This window comes from Canis lupus, chromosome X (genome assembly GCF_003254725.2).
Source record: "Canis lupus dingo isolate Sandy chromosome X, ASM325472v2, whole genome shotgun sequence".
In the NCBI taxonomy this organism is placed as follows: domain Eukaryota; kingdom Metazoa; phylum Chordata; class Mammalia; order Carnivora; family Canidae; genus Canis; species Canis lupus.
In genome coordinates, this window is record NC_064281.1 from 123714312 (window position 1) to 123732437 (window position 18126).

The following is an 18126-nucleotide window of genomic DNA, read 5'->3' on the forward strand; positions in this document are numbered from 1 at the left end:
GGCTCTCATTCAAAATAGAAGGAGAGATAAAGACCTTCAAAGATAGGCAGAAACTGAAAGAATATGTGACCACCAAGCCAGCTCTGCAAGAAATATTAAGGGGGACTCTGTAAAAGAAAGAGGAAGTCCAAGGGAACAATCCACAAAAACACTGACTGAATAGGTGTCATGATGAGACTAAATTCATATCTTTCAATAGTAACTCTGAATGTGAATGGGCTTAATGACGCCATCAAAAGGCACAGGGTGTCAGACTGGATAAAAAAGCAGAACCCATCTATTTTCTGTCTACAAGAAACTCATTTTACATGTAAGGACACCTACAGCCTGAAAATAACAGGTTGGAGAACCATGTACCATTCAAATGGTCCTCAAAAGAAAGCAGGGGTAGCCATCCTTATATCAGATAAACTAAAGTTTATCCCAAAGACTGTAGTGAGAGATGAAGAGGGACACTGTATCATACTTCAAGGATCTTCCAACAAGAGGACCTAACAATCATAAATATTTATGCCCCGAATGCGGGAGCTGCCAAGTATATCAAACAATTAATAACCAAAGTTAAGACATACTTAGATAATAATACACTTATACTTGGTGACTTGAATGTAGCGCTTTCTACAATCGACAGGTTTTCTAAGCACAATATCTCCAAAGAAACAAGAGCTTTAAATGATACACTGGACCAGATGGATGTCACAGATACCTACAGAACTTTACATCCAAATGCAACTGAATACACATTGTTCTCAAGTGCACATGGAACTTTCTCCAGAATAGACCACATACTGGGTCACAAATCAGGTCTTAACCGATACCAAAAGATTGGGATCGTCCCCTGAATATTTTCAGACCATAATGCTTTGAAACTTGAACTCAATCACAAGAAGAAATTTGGAAGAAATTCAAACATGTGGAGCATCCTGCTAAAAGATGAAAGGGTCAACCAGGAAATTAGAGAAGAATTTTAAAAATTCATGGAAACTAATGAGAATGAAGACACAACCATTCAAAATCTTTGGGATACAGCAAAAGCAGTCTTGAGGGGGAAATACATTGCAATACAAGCATCCCTCAAAAAATTGGAAAAAACTCAAATACACAAGCTAATCTTGCACCTAAAGGAACTGGAGAAAGAACAGCAAATAAAACCTACACCAAAAAAAAAAAAAAAAACAAAACAAAACCTACACCAAGCAGAAGAGAGTTAATTAAGATTCGAGCAGAACTCAATGAAATAGAGACTAGAAGAACTGTAGAACAGATCAACAAAACCAGGAATTGGTTCCTTGAAAGAATTAATAAATAGATAAACCATTAGCCAGCCTTATTAAAAACAAAAAAGATTCAAATTAATAAAATCACTAATGAAAAAGATCACCAAAAAAAAAAAGAAAAAAAAAAGAAAAAGATCACCACCAATACCCAGGAAATACAAACGATTTTAAAAACATATTATGAGCAGCTATCCGCCAATAAATTAGGCAATCTAGAAGAAATGGACACATTTCTGGAAAACCACAAACTACCAAAACTGGAACAGGAAGAAATAGAAAACCTGAACAGGCCAATAACCAGGGAGGAAATTGAAGCAGTCATCAAAAACCTCCCAAGACACAAAAGTCCAGGGTATGGTGGCTTCCCAGGGGAGTTCTATCAAACGGTTGCAGAAGAATCAATTCCTATTCTACTAAAGCTGTTCAGAAAGATAGAATGAGACGGAATACTTCCAAACTTGTTCTCTGAGGCCAATATCATCTTAATTCCAAAACCAGAGAAAGACCCCACCAAAAAGGAGAATTATAGGCCAATATCCCTGATGAACACAGATGCAAAAATTCTCAACAAGATACTAGCCAATAGGATACAACAATACATTAAGAAGATTATTTACCATGACCAAGTGGGATGTATCCCCGGGATGCAAGGCTGGTTCAACACTCGTAAAACAATCAATGTGAAAAAAAAAAAAACAATCAATGTGATTGATCATATCAGCAAGAGATAAGACAAGAATCATATGATCCTTTCAATAGATACAGAGAAAGCATTGGACAAAATACAGCATCCGTTCCTGATCAAAACTCTTCAGAGTGTACGGATAGAGGGAACATTCCTCAGCATCTTCAAAGCCATCTACGAAAAGCCCACAGCAAATATCATTCTCAATGGGGAAACACTGGGAGCCTTTCCCCTCAGACCAGGAACAAGACAGGGATGTCCACTCTCACCACTGCTATTCAACATAGTACTAGAAGTCCTAGCCTCAGCAATCAGGCAACAAAAAGAAATAAAAGGCATTCAAATTGGCAAAGAAGTCAAACTCTCCTGCTTTGCAGATGACATGAGACTGGACATAGAAAACCCAAAAGACTCCACCCCAAGATTGCTAGAACTCATGCAGCAATCTGGCAGTGTGGCAGGATACAAAATCAATGCCCAGAAGTCTGTGGCATTTCTATACACTAACAATGAGACTGAAGAAAGAGAAATTAAGGAGTCAATCCCATTGACAATTGCATCCAAAAGCATAAGATACCTAGGAATAAACCTAACCAAAGAGGTAAAGGATCTATACCCTAAAAACTACAGAACACTTCTGAAAGAAATTGAGGAAGACACAAAGAGATGGAAAAATATTCCATGCTCATGGATTGGCAGAATTAATATTGTGAAAAATGTCAATGTTACCCAGGGCAATGTACACGTTTAATGCAATCCCTATCAAAATACCATGGACTTTCTTCAGAGAGGTAGAACAAATCATCTTAAGATTTGTGTGGAATCAGAAAAGACCCCGAATGCCAGGGGAATATTAAAAAAGAAAACCATAGCTGGGGGCATCACAATGCCAGATTTCCAATTGTACTAGAAAGCTGTGGTCATCAAGACAGCCTGGTCCTGGCACAAAAACAGACACATAGATCAATGGAACAGAAGAGAGAATCAAGAAGTGGACCCTCAACTTTATGGTCAACTCATATTCGACAAAGCAGGAAATGATATCCACTGGAAAAAAGACAGTCTCTTCAATAAATGGTGCTGGGAAAATTGGACATCCACATGCAGAAGAATGAAACTAGACCACTCTCTTGCACCAGACACAAAGATAAACTCAAAATGGATGAAAGATCTAAATGTGAGACAGGAGTCCATCAAAATCCTAGAGGAGAACACAGGCAACACCCTTTTTGAACTTGGCCACAGCAACTTCTTGCAAGATTCATCCATGAAGGCAAGAGAAACAAAAGCAAAAATGAACTATTGGGACTTCATCAAGATAAGAAGCTTCTGCACAGCAAAAGAAACAGTCAACAAAACTCAAAGACAACCTACAGGATGGGAGAAGATATTTGCAAATGACGTATCAGATAAAGGGCTAGTTTCCAAGGTCTATAAAGAACTTATTAAACTCAACAGCAAAGAAACAAACAATCAAATCATGAAATGGGCAAAAGACATGAACAGAAATCTCACAGAGGAAGACATAGACATGGCCAACACGCACATGAGAAAATGCTCCACATCACTGGCTATCAGGGAAATACAATTCAAAACCACAATGAGATCCCACCTCACACCAGTGAGAATGGGGAAGATTAACAAGGCAGAAACCACAAATGTTGGAGAGGATGTTGAGAAAGGGGAACCCTCTTGCCCTGTTGGTGGGAATGTGACCTGGTGCAGCCATTCTGGAAAACTGTGTGGAGGTTCCTCAAAGAGTTAAAAATAGAGCTGCCCTACAACCCAGCAATTGCACTGCTGGGGATTTACCCCAAAGATACAGATGCAGTGAAACGCCGGGACACCTGCACCCCAATGTTTATAGCAGCAATGTCCACAATAGCCAAATTGTGGAAGGAGCCTCGGTGTCCATCGACAGATGATGGATAGAGAAGCTGTGGTCTATGTATACAATGGAATATTCCTCAGCCATTAGAAACGAGAAATACCCACCATTTGCTTCGACATGGATGGAACTGGAGGGTATTATGCTGAGTGAAGTAAGTCAATCGGAGAAGGACACACATTATATGGTCTCCTCATTCATTTGGGGAATATAAAAAATAGTGAAAGGGAATAAAGGGGAAAGGAGAGAAAATGAGTGGGAAATATCAGAGAGGGAGACAGAACATGAGAGACTCCTAACGTCTTGTTAAGATCTTGTAGTAAAGGGCGCAGCGATTTAGCACCGCCTGAAGCCCGGGGTGTGATCCTGGAGATCCGTGATCAAGTCCCACGTGGAGCCTGCTTCTCCCTCTGCCTGTGTCTCTGCCTCTCTCTCACTTTCTATAAATATATTAATAAATCTTAAAAAATAAAGATCTTTTTGTAAACGAACAAGGGGTTGTAGAAAGGGCTGGGGGTGGGGGTGACTGGGTGACGGGCACTGAGGGGGGCACTTGATGGGATGAGTACTGGGTGGGATTTCATTCTGTTCGCTCACTGACTCATTTAAAAGGGAGCAGATGGGGGGAATCCCTGGGTGGCGCAGCGGTTTGGCGCCTGCCTTCAGCCCAGGGCGTGATCCTTGAGACCCAGGATCGAGTCCCGCGTTGGGCTCCCTGCATGGAGCCTGCTTTGCCCTCGGCCTGTGTCTCTGCCTCTCTCTCTCTCTGTGTCTCTCATGAACAAGTAAGTAAAATTTTTAAAAAGAAAAAAGAAAAGGGCTCTCAGTTCCTGCGGCTCCCAATCGCTTCTTCACACGGTAGCCGTGGAAACTGAAGCAGCTGAGAGCTTTCCCACGACCTCCCTGAAGTTCACAAGAGCGAGCGCACTGGGAACACTGTCCTTGCACAGCCATCTCGCTGAAGGTGCCCCTTCGTGCCAAGGACACCTACCCCAGACCAGAAGGAGAAGGAACAACTGAACTTGGTGTGAAGGTGCAGACAGGCTTTCTAGGCAAAGGTAACAGCATAAAGAAGGGTCTGGATGCAAGAGAACAGGTGGCACTTCTCAGCGCATCGCACGGTGTGTTCCGGCTGCCTGGGCCTGTGTGGCGAGGCCAGACAGACCAGCGGTAGCAGGGGGCCGGCGGCGACACTGGCCAGGAGATGCAGAAGCGGCAGTGTGGGAAGACAGGACGGCAGGGGTGACTGTGTGGTTGCTTATATGACAGTCATGGTACGAGCAGGCGGTGCAAAAATTCCGACACTACTGATGACCTACTCTGCACCATGTAATGTTCTAAGTTAGTAAACGTATTATTTTATAAAGATTTTATTTATGTATTAGAGAGAGACAGAACAAGAGCAGGGGGAGGGAGAAGCAGGCTCCCTACTGAGCAGTCCCCCCCTCACCCAAGATCATGACCTGAGGCCAAGGCAGGTCCTTAACTGACTGAGCCACCCACATGCCCCTAAGCTACTAGATGTAAATCGCTTACTTCATTCCCACAAGTACCCAATGAAGAAAGTACCATTATTTCAATATTCAGTTTGAGCAAACTGAGACCCACAGATGTGTAGTGACTTGCCAAAGTAACTTAAAAGGAAGACTGGGTGACGGGCACTGACGTGGGCACTTGACGGGATGAGCCCTGGGTGTTATTCTATATGTTGGCAAATTGAAGACCAATAAAAAATAAATTTATAGAAAAAAAGGAAGGAAGAGAACACAGGCCTACTCATAGAAGCAGACAGGACAATGCCTGTTGCCGGGAGCGGAGGGGTGGGGGAAATGGGGGATTATTGTGTAAAGACCACAAACTTCAGTTTTACGATGAATAAGTTCCAGGGACCGACTATACAGTCTTGATAACTCTAGTTAATAATACTGTCTTGAACATGGAAAATATGCTAAGGGAGTAGATTACAGCCGCACTCATCACACACAAACTTAGGAGATGGACATGTTGATTTAGCCTGACTATAGCAACCATTTATTATCTTTTCTATATCAGATCATCATGTTGTACCCCTTCAATATGCACTTTTATTAAAATTCTCTTAAAAAGGGATCCCTGGGTGGCGCAGCGGTTTGGCGCCTGCCTTTGGCCCAGGGCGCGATCCTGGAGACCCGGGATCGAATCCCACGTCGGGCTCCCGGTGCATGGAGCCTGCTTCTCCCTCTGCCTGCGTCTCTGCCTCTCTCTCTCTCTCTCTCTGTGTGACTATCATAAATAAATAAAAATTTAAAAAAATAAGAGGAAAATCTTATAAAAAAATTCTCTTAAAAAGACACATGAAGGGCAGCCCCAGTGGCCCAGCGGTTTGGTGCCACCTTCAGTCCAGGGTGTGATCCTGGAGACCCCGGGATCGAGTCCCACGTTGGGCTCCCTGCAGGGAGCCTGCTTCTCCCTCTGCCTGTGTCTCTGCCTCTCTCTCTCTGTACCTCTCATGAATAAATAAAATAAAATCTTAAAAAAAAGACACATGAAGAGACACTCAAAATTACTGATCATCAAAATCTAAACTGCAATGAGACACCACCTCACATTAGTCAAAAATGGCTAGTATCAAAAAGACATGAGATGGGACGCCTGGGTGGCTCAGCAGTTGAGCCTCTGCCTTTGACTCAGGGCATGATCTCGGAGTCCTGGGACCAAGTCCCACATCGGGCTCCCTGCATGGAGCCTGCTTCTCCTTCTGCCTGTGTCTCTGCCTCCCTCTCTGTCTCTCATGAATAAATAAATAAAATCTTTTAAAAAAAAAGACAAGAGATAACAGCTGTTAGTGACGATGTGGAGAAAAAGGAAGCCTCATGCATTGTTGGTGGGAATGCAAAGTGGTGTAGCCACTGTGGAAAACAGTATGGGCAGTCCTCAAAACATTAAAAATAGAACTACCATATGATCCATTAATTCCACTTCTGAGTATTCACCCAAAAAATACAACACCACTAATCCAATGGGATACCTACACCCCTATGTTTATTGCAGCATTATTTACAATAGCCAAGATATAGAAGCAGCCCAAGTGTCCATCAATAGATGAATGGATAAAAAAGTCATGGTATGTGTGTATGGCATATATATATGCCATAAAAAAGAATGAGATCTCACCATTTGCAGCAAAATGGATGGGCCTAGAGAGGATTTCACTTAAGCTAAATGAAGTAAGTCAGAGAAAGAGAAATAGTATTTTTCTCAAATGCTATATGGCTTCACTTTTACGTAGAATCTAAAAGACACAAAAAAAGCAGAAACAGACCCACAAACACAGAGAACAAGCTGGTAGCGGACAGATGGGGGATTAGGGGATGGGCAAATGGGTAAAGGGGGTTAAGAGATACATACTTCCAGTTATAAAATAAATCAGTCACAGGAATGAGAAGTACAGCCTAGGGAATACAGTCAACACCACTGCAAAACACTTACAATGGTGAGCATTATGAACTGCTCGTATCACTGGGCTCGATGCCTGCAACTAATATATGTTGACTACACTTTGATTAAAAATCTTTTTAAAATTTAGATTAAAAATGAAATTTTCTAAAAAAGATAGAAGGTATTTTAAAATTAGAGCTAAAAGTCTTTCTTAATGAATTTAATGAGGGGGACGAGTCCAGCCAGTTACCCAGCTCCTCTATCTTCTTACCTGTTGCTCCCAATGGAACTCAGATTGTATTTTTTTTGAAATTCAGTTTCACCCCCATCTCCTTCACTCCTAAACAGTAGTTTATGATCTTTCTATATTCCTCTGGACAATAGCAGCCCTCATTCTCAAATACCAGATTAAATTAATATATCTCATTTTTTTCAGGAGCCCCCAAAGCAGATTGCAGTTCACTAACCTTCATCAAATACAGCAAAAAGTAGGACAAATTCCTGCAAGGTCTGTGTCCTTTCTTTGGCCAGACTCCCTGAAAAAGAAGTGAGAGCATTTATCTTCTATTGAAAATCCTATCATAGGAAATCAACACTAGGAGACATCACTTCATCTACTACTTCGTCTCTTGGTCTGCTAACTTGACCATAGCACCGCTTCTTTGGTGTCAGGTGTCCTATACCAGTTCTTCTAAAACTATTCAGGGTAAACGATTCTTTTTCACTTCAAATCTGTTGCAGACCAGTACTTTTGTAAAATACAAGAAAAATGAATTACTAAGAAAATGAAATTAAAGAGACATGTAAAATACAAGCCCATAAAATCCTATTTCATATATATGTATGTATTCCGCACAAACATTAAAGAGAAAAAGAATTACAAAAACTGTAAATACTGTTCATGAAAAGTGTGCACAGAGGCAATTAAATATAGACGATTTCTATTATGCTTTTAAGTTTTTTTTACTTTTGCAACTGTGAATACACCAAGTATTATGACCAAAATAACAATGATCAATATTAAATACCTATAATCACACTTTAAGTGAGCACCATGTGTATCAATATTCTAAGTTATTAATGTTACAACTGGACCTGCTTCATGCTTTACTTAGTGAATTTGTTGACCGTCTTTCTTAGCATTATATTTCTTCATTTGATTGGGGAGTTTTCTTTGCAGGTTTAAGAAGGAAGATTTTTGTTTATGAGCTTCTCCTTTTTTCTTGTACCCCTGACACTTGAAAGCAAATCTTAGATTAACATCTATGCAAATTTAAAATACAGGTAAAGCTGTCTGAAAACATTTGAATTCTTTTTATTTTTAAAATCACCAAATAGTGAAATTGACTTTTACTTTTGGTGTTTAAGTCTATGGGTCTGAACAAGGTATAGATTCATGAAACCACCAACCATCAGGACACAGAAAAGTTGTAACATGCCCCCAAATTCCCTCCCTCTATCCCTTTATAGACACATATATAGCTATATATAGAGGGAGACAGTCATAGGTATGGTTATAACCTTGGCAACCACTGATTTGTTCTGCATTGCAGTATTTTTGTATTTTTCAGATTGTCGTATAAATGGAACCATACAGTATATAACCTTCTGAGATTGACTTTTTTACTCAGTATAAAGCTTTTGAGATTCATCCATTTTGTTGCATGTAAAAGTACTTCATTCTGTTTTATTGACGTGGAGTATTTCACGGTACGGATGTACCACGATTTGTTTGACTATTCACTTGTTGAAGGACATTTAGGTTGTTTCCAGCCCTTGGCCATTACAAATAAAGCTGCTGTGAACATTAATGTACAGACTTTATGTGAATATTAAGTTTTCGTTTGCCTAAGGTAAATACTCAGGAATGGAAATTGTTTATTTACCTTTATAAGAAATTGCCTATAATTGTGACACCAGTTCCAGTGTGTATGGGTTTTTCCCTACCACCAAGCAACTCTGTGACACAAGCTGGGTATCCTACAATTTAACTTCATTCTGAAACTATCTACCTGGAGATGGTGTAGGTTCCCATAGGTTAAGGGCTCAGTTCTACAAGACTCCCCTGCACCCACACTTGAAAGTCCAGGTCATCACCTGTGCTTCTGACCAACCTCTACAGATCAGGGGCTCCAACAACCCCCTTCTTGGGTTCCATTAATTTGCTAGAGCAGCTCACAGATCTCAGAGAAACATGTTACTTACTAGATCACCAGTTTATTCCAAAATGATATAACTAAGAAAGAGCCAGATGTGAGGGCAAGTTATGGGGAAAAGATGCAGAGCTCCCATGCCCTCTCCAGGTACGCCACTCTCCCCAAATCTCCTGGTGTTCACCAACCTGGAATCTCTTTGAACCCTGTCCTTGTGGCTTTTTAGGGAAGCTTCATTACATAGGCACGACTGATTAAATCATTAGTTATTGACGACCGAGCTCCATATTCAGCCCCTCTCTCCCCTCCTGGGGGAGCGGTGGGGGGCTGGGGAGGTGGGACTGGAAATTCAGCCCTCTAATCACTTGGTTGCCTCTACTGGCAATCAGCCCCCATCCTTAGGTGTGCGATCCAAAAATCACCTAACATAACAAAACATTGTCTGTATTGCTCTCATCACATAAAATCTCAAGGGTTTTAGAAGCTCTACCAGGAAGGAGATGAAAACCAAACATATATTTTATTTAAGTCACAATGTCACAGCACCAGAGTGTTTTCCAGAGTGGCTATACCATTGTAAATCCCCAGCAACAATGTGTGAGACTTCCTGTTGGTCTGCATTCTTGACAGCATACTTAGTTTTTGAATTATTACATTAGCTATTCTAATACCAGTATTTCATCGTGGTTTTAAAATGCATTTCTCTAATGGCCAGTGATATTGGACATCTTTTCATATTTGCCACTTGTATATCTTCTTTGGTGAATTATCTATTCAAATCCTTCGCTCATCTAAAAAACTGTATTTTTTCTTATTGTTGAGCTTTGAGAGCATGCTTTATAAAATAAGGTGTTTTATATATAATATATATATAAGACATATAAAAATATCCTGGTTATTGTGAATATTTTTAATATATATCACATCAGTCCTTTGCCAGATATGTCATTTGCAAATATTTCCTCCCAGTCTGTAGCTTGTCTCTTCATTCTCTCAACAGTGTTTTTTTAATTACAAATGCAAAAGCTAATAATGTTAAGTACTTTTGCCTTTTCATACGAATTTCAGAATCAGTTGTCTGGGACCACAAATAAAAATTTGCTGAAAAAAAATCTACACACTGGGGAGAACTCAGATCTTTACTACGTTGAATCTTATAGTACACAAACACAGTATGTTTGTTGGATTTCTTTCAATTCGTCATAGTTTCACCATACAATGTACATGTTTTGTTAGATTTATACCTAAGCCTTCAATTTTTAGAGCTATTTTTTAAAAAAAGATTGTATTTGTTTATTCGTGAGAGACACAGAGAGGGAGGCAGAGACACAGGCAGAAGGAAGAAGCAGGCCCCATGCAGGGAGCCCGACACGGGACTCGATCCCGGGACTCCAGGATCACGCCCTGGGCCAAAGGCAGGCGCTAAACCGCTGAGCCACCCAGGGATCCCAATTTTTGGAGCAATTATAAACATTCTTTCTTACATTTTGGTTTCTAGTTATTCAATAATCGTATACAGAATACAAAAAAAATTTTAAGATTTTTGTTTAGATTCCAGTTAACATACAGTGTGATACTAGTTTCAGGTGTACAATTTAGTGATGCAACAGTTCCATACAACACGTGGTGTTCATCAGAGCAGGTGCACCTCATAATCCCCAGCACCTATGTAACTCATCCTCATCTACCTCCCCTTCTGATGACCGTCAGTTTGTTTTCTGTAGTTAAGCCTGCTTCTTGATTTGCCTCTTTCTTCTTCCATTTGCTTGCTTGTTTTCTTGAATTTCACTTGAGTGAAATCATATGGTATTTGTCTTTCTCTGACTTATTTTGCTTAGCATTATATTCTGTAGCTCCATCCACATCATTGCACATGGCAAGATTTCATTATTTTTATGGAGGAGTAATATTCCATTATGTAATATATAATAATATACTAACATTCATACACATCACATCTTTTTTATTTTTATTTTTTAATCTTTTTAAAAAAGATTTTATCTATTTATTCATGAGACACACAAAGAGAGAGGCAGAGACATAGGCAGAGGGAGAGCAGGCTCCATGCAAGGAGCCCAGTGCAGGACTTGGTCCCCGGACTCCAGAATCATGCCCTGAGCTGAAGGCATATGCTCAACTGCTGAGCCACCCAGGCGTCCCACAACTTTTTTTTAAAAGATTTTATTTATTTATTCATGAGAGAGAGAGAGAGAGAGAGAGAGAGAGAGAGGCAGAGACAACACAGGCAGAGGGAGAAGCAGGCTCCTTCTGCTCCCTCTGCAGGGAGCCCGATGTGGGACTCGATCCCAGGACCCCGGGATCACGACCTGAGCCAAAGGCAGACACTCAACCACTGAGCCACCCAGGTGTCTCGTTACGTCACATCTTTTTATTCACTTACCAGTCAATGGACACTTGGGCTGTTTCCCTAGTTTGGCTATAGTAGATGCTGCTGCTATAAACACTGGGGTGCATGTATCTCTCCAAGATAGTATTTTTGCATTCTTTGGATAAATACCTAGTAGTACAATTGCTGGATCATAGAGTAGCTCTATTTTTATTTTTTGAGGAACTTACATACTGTTTTCCAGAGTGACTGCAACAGTTTGCATAACCACCAACAGTATAAGAGGGTTCCCCTTTCTCTGAAACCTTGCCAACACCTGTTGTTTCTTGTGTTGTTGATTTTAGCCATTCTGACAGCTGTGAGGGGATATCTCTTGGTGGATTTGATTTGCCTTTTCCTGATGATGAGCAATGTTGAGTACCTTTTCACATACTTGTTAACCATTTCTATATCTTTTTTCCCCAAAAAATATCTATTCACATCCTTTGCCATTTGGGGAATAAGGAAGGGGAGTAAAAAGTGAAATTCTTCACCAGTTTGGTGGTACTTGAAATTCTGATGCCTTTTCCTGACTTGTTTGTTCTATTTGATTTTTAGGATTCTCAAATGGCTGCGCTGTGCATTTTGTCAAGGTTCTAGAGTTAAGCTCAATGGGAAATAAAAGGTGCATATGTTTCTTCCATCTTAACCAGAACTAGAACCTCTGTTGACAATTAAGATTTCACTTTTTTAAAAAATTAATTTTTAAATCATTTAAAATTTTTGATGGATATTTGACTTTTAAGTAATCTGTGCAACTAACTTGGGGCTCAAACTTACAACCTCGAGATCAAGAGTTGCATGCTCTGGGGACACCTGGGTGGCTCAGTGGTTGAGCGCCTGCCTTTGGCAGGACGTGATCCCAGGGTCCTGGGATCGAGTCCCACATCGGGCTCCCCACAGGGAGCCTGCTTCTCCCTCCACCTGTGTCTCTGCTTCTCTCTCTCAGTCTGTGTTTCTCATGAATAAATAAAATCTTAAAAAAAAAAGAGTTGCATGCTCCACTGATTGAGCCAGCCAGGTGTCCCTCTGTTTATATTTTATATGTAAAGTTTTATTATTGATTGATGATTTTTAAGTAGGCTCCACACCCAGCACAGAACCCAACATGGGGCTTGAACTCATGACCCTGAGATCAAGACCCAAGCTAAGATCAAGAATCGGACACTTAACTGAGCCACCCAGGTGCCCCAATGATTTTATTGTTTTATTAAACTTTACATCTCATAAATAACACACGTGGTTGTATCAGTTTGTCATAAATTCTGACTATGAAACTGAACTTAGTACAAATGAGGTCATACTTCCAAATGAAACTAGTACAAACTCTTCTGGTCTTCTTCTACTCCCTTCCTTCTTGTTTTTTTTGGAATCATCATCATCATCATCATCTGAAAATGGTGGTTCAGTTCATAGATTCTTTGCCTATTCTCCCATCAAAAGGTGGAATCCAATTCCCCTTGTCCTTTATGGGCTAGCCATAGTGACTTATTCTAGCAAACACATAATCTGATAGACTGTTATTCAAAATAAACAAAGAACTCTGAAAACTCAACAATAAGAAAATATGATTTAAAAATGTGAAAAAGACCTGAACAGACACCTCAACAAAGAAGATATACAAAGGACGAATAAGCATATAAAAATATGATTCACAGGGTGCCTGGATGGCTCAGTTGGTGAAGCATCTGCCTTTGGCTCAGGTCATGACCTGAGGGTCTTGAGATTGAGCCCCGTGTCAGGCTCTCTGCTCAGCGGGAAGTCTGCTTCTCCCTTTCCCTCTGTCACCCCCCTACTTGTACTTATTCTCTCTCTCTCAAATAAATAAATAAAATATCTGAAATGAAAACATGCTACACATCATGTTATTATGGAAATGCAAATTAAAGCAATTTGATACCACTACATATCTACAAGAATGGCTAAATTCCAAAACACTGGCAACACCAAAAGCTGGTGAGGATGAAGAACAACAGGAGCGCTCCTTCAATGCAGCTGGGAACACAAAATGATACGACCACCTTGGAAAACCAGTTGGCAGTTTCTTACAAAAGAAAGCATATTTGGGGCGCCTGGATGGCTCAGTCCATTAGGCGTCTGCCTTCGGTTCAGGTCATGATCCCGAGGTCCTGGGAATCAAGGCCTGCATCAGATTCCCTGCTCAGTGAAGAGTATGCTTCTTCTTTCCTCTCTCACTCTGCCTCTCCCCTTGCTCATGTTCTTTCTCTCAAATAAATAAATATATCTTTGGAAAAAGAAAAAAAAAGAAAGAAAGAAAGCATACTCTTACCAAATGATCCAGCAATTTGCTCCTTGGCATTTACCCAAAGGGGTGGAAAAGGATGTATGCATACAAACCTGCACGTGTATGTTTATAGCAGCTTTATTTATAACTGTTAAAACCTGGAAGTAACCAATATGTCCTTCTTTGGGGAGGGGATAAACTGTGGTCCATCTAGACAATAGAATATCATTCAGTGCTAGAAAGAAAAATGCTATCAAGCCATGAAAAGACATAGATGTACTTAAATGCATGTTACTAAGTGGAAGAAGCCAATATGGAAAGGCTACATACTGTATAATCTCAACTATTTGACATTCTGGAAAAGGCAGAACTATGGAGACAATTAAATAAACCAGTGGTTGCTAGAAGAGGAAAGGATGAATAGGTGGGACACAGGATTTTTAGAATACTGAAAACTATTCTGTATGATACTGCAATGGTGGGTACATGTCATTCTACGTTGTCCAAACCCGTAGACTGCAGACCAACATAAGTGAACCCTCATGTAAAGCATGGGCTGCGGCTGATAATGCTATCTCATTGTAGGTTCACCAGTTGTGACAAGCATATGACTCTGGTGCAGGATGCTGATCGTGAAGGAGGCTGTGTGTGGGTGGCAGGCAGGTAGCATTTGGGGATTCTGTGTACTTTCTGCTCAATTTCGCTGTAAACCGAAAACTGCTCTAAAAAACAAAGTCCACTTATTTTATTTTAAAGATTTTATTTATTTGAAAGGGACAGAGAAATCATGGGCAGGGAGAGGGGCAGAGGGAGAGTGAGAAGCAGGCTCCCCACTGAGCAGAGAGTCCAATGCAGGGGCTCGATGCCAGGACCCCAAGATCATGACCTGAGCTGAAGGCAGATGCCTAAACAACTGAGCCATTAAGGCACCCCAACATAGTCCATTTTAAAGGAAAAAACAAAACAAAACAAAACAAAAATAATAAATAAATAAAAGGAAAACCTGTAGCTCCCATGCTGAAAATACCTTGTGGAAAGCTCCAGCTATTTGAGTTTTCCAAGCCTAGGTGCCAGACTTGTGAATAAAGTTTCATTCAGGATGACCCTGGCTCCAGCCACAATTTGACTACAACCTCATTAGAAATCCTCTAACAGGGCAGCCAGGGTGGCTCAGCGGTTTAGCGCCACCTTCAGCCCAGGATGTGATCCTGGAGACCGGGTATCGAGTCCCACATCCAGCTCCCTGCATAGAGCCTGCTTCTCCCTCTGCCTGGGTCTCTGCCTCTCTCTGTGTGTGTGTCTTTCATGAATAAATAAATAAATATTAAAAAAAAAAGAAATCCTCTAACAGTGGGCTGCAAGAGGATCACAGACCCAACTGTCATTCTGAGGGGTAGAGTAGCTCATGTAAGGTCTCTGGTCTGGCCAGGGATCTGCTGCCTCTTCCTGCCCTTCTCTTCCTCTCCCAATGGCAAGGCTTCAGGGCAGGCAACAGAAAGCCTTGGGGAGAGTTTAAAGGTCTAGAGCATTTTTGGGCACCTGGGTGGCTCAGCTGGTTAAGTGTGTGCCTCTTGATTTCAGCTCAGGTGATCTCTGGGTCGTGGGATTGAGTCCTGCATTGGGCTCTGCACTTACTGAGGAATCTGCTTGAGATTCTCTGTCCTTGTCCCTATGCCCCTCCCCCCACGTGCATGTGCATGCTTGCTCTCTCAAACAAACAAACAAAGGGCAAGAGCATTAAAAAAAGAGAAATCCAAAAAAAAAAAAAAAAAAGAGAAATCCTGAGATTGCCCACCAAGTAAACATACCCCCAAATTCCATGAGACACGCACAAAAACCATGAGAAATTATAAATGATGATTGTCATTTTTAGCCACTCAATTGTGGGGATAATGCAATAATAGTTAAAGGAAACAAAAAAAAAGTCCCACGAAGTTTATTTCACTATTAAAAACTTAGTATTGGGATCCCTGGGTGGCGCAGTGGTTTAGCGCCTGCCTTTGGCCCCGGGGCACGATCCTGGAGACCTGGGATCGAGTCCCACATCAGGCTCCCGGTGCATGGAGCCTGCTTCTCCCTCTGCCTGTGTCTCTGCCTCTCTCTCTCTCTCTGTGTGACTATCATAAATAAATTAATTAATTAAAAAAATTTTAAAAACTTAGTATTAGGGGCATGTGGGTGGCTCAGTGAGTTGGGTGTCTGCTGTCAGCTCAGGGAGTGATCCCAGGGTCCGGGGATCGAGTCCCATGTCAGGCCCCCTGCTCAGCTGGGAGTCTGCTTCTCCCTCTCCCTCTGCCCCCCCCACCCTTGTGCTCTCTTTCTCTGTCAAATGAATGAATAAAAGCTTTTTATTTTTTTATTTACTTACGATAGTCACACAGAGAGAGAGAGAGGCAGAGACACAGGCAGAGGGAGAAGCAGGCTCCATGCACCGGGAGCGCAACGTGGGATTCGATCCCGGGTCTCCAGGATAGCGCCCTGGGCCAAAGGCAGGCGCTAAACCGCTGCGCCACCCAGGGATCCCCAATAAAAGCTTTTTAAAAAAACCCACTTAGAATTAAAGAAAATTCTGCAATGTTTACTTCCCTGATTTAGTGCTTGCTATTAAGCTATCACTTAAAAACAGGTTTAATTTAACTTAAGATGATTTTTAGAATAACAAGTTATAAATGCTTGCTTTTCTCCTATTTTTTTTTAGAGTAGGCTCCACACTCAGTGTAGAGTCCAATGCAGAGCCCCACATGGGGCTTTAATTCATGGCCCTAAGATCAAGATCTGAGCTAAAATCAGCAGTTGGACGCTTAACCGACTGAACCACCCTGGTGCCCTGCTTTGCTCCAATTTTTATAGCTTTTGGGATACAGATGACACAATTGAATGTGTTTATCTCCAGGAAGCCTTCAGAGAACCTCACACAAAATTTACAAAAGGCACTACTGAGGGGATCCCTGGGTGGCGCAGCGGTTTGGCGCCTGCCTTTGGCCCAGGGCGCGATCCTGGAGACCCGGGATCGAGTCCCACATCGGGCTCCCGGTACATGGAGCCTGCTTCTCCCTCTGCCTGTGTCTCTGCCTCTCTCCCTCTCTCTCTCTCTCTGTGACTATCATAAATAAATATTAAAAAAAGGCACTACTGAGATAGCCCACAGAATGTAATATTTTCTTTCCATAGGTATGTTGCTAGGGAAAAGAAACCTCCTTTAGATGAAAGAACACAAATGCTTTTATGAATTGACCCAGATGTTTATACTCCCTTATTTCATTTGAGTCCTATCCTTTCTCACACTTACCTTCTTTGCAAACCAGCAGGGCTCCAATGAGGCCTGAATTCAGGTCTTTCACCAGGTCCACGTGTGAAAAATATGAGTAGGTGAGACATGGTGGATCAGAGGCCATTGGGCCATTCTCTTTCAGGACCTGCCAGACATAGGTATGGCTTTCACCAGGAATGACATTATCATCTTCCTTCTCCTTTTGGCTGGTCTGATCCTCATACTCAGCACCTAAAGCAAGAAGGGATAAAATTGTCCTTTCCATACCCACTGTTGACTCAAGGAAACATAGCAAGTTTATTGTTATCAGGAGATTGTACACAAGAAATAGACTTTTTGCAATTTAATTTGGAAGACTATAAGCAGCCTCAAATATTCCAGAGAAGTTTTAGGCCACTAATGCAAACATGAAGGGTTGAGGGGTCTCACTGTGACCTCCAGATTCTAACCAATAATTTTGCTTCCATCATTGTATCTTTTTACCTAGTTCACATCAATTCAACTCAAGAGACATACATTGGTCATGTACTTTGTCCCAGACTCTTTAATGAGCACTGGTGACGTTCAGGGAAAGATGAGATACAGAGATTTTTTAAAAAATTGTAGAGCAGAGTGGGGAGGGGAGAGGCAGAGGAAGCAGGAGAAAGAGAATCTTAAACAGACTCCACATCCCACACGGGGCCCAATGCGGGGTTTAATCTCAGGACCCTGAGATCATGACCTGAGCCAAAATCAAGAATCAGATGTTCAACCAACTTCACCACCCAGGTGCCCCCTTTTATTTTTTTTAACATTTTATTTTTA

The 18126-nt window shown here is 41.3% G+C and overlaps 1 protein-coding gene across 3 annotated transcripts in view; it reads right to left on the minus strand.

Moving 5' to 3' along the window:
* F8 (coagulation factor VIII) overlaps positions 1 to 18126 on the minus strand; it is a 151345-nt gene that overhangs the window by 97803 nt on the left and 35416 nt on the right. For all 3 annotated transcript variants that reach the window (XM_049107307.1, XM_049107306.1, XM_025460528.3), the window contains 2 exons: positions 17341 to 17553; positions 7735 to 7803 (listed from right to left, as the gene is read on the minus strand). In XM_049107307.1, coding sequence (XP_048963264.1) covers positions 7735 to 7803; positions 17341 to 17553 — 282 coding nt within the window. The remainder of the gene's footprint in view (positions 1 to 7734; positions 7804 to 17340; positions 17554 to 18126) is intronic.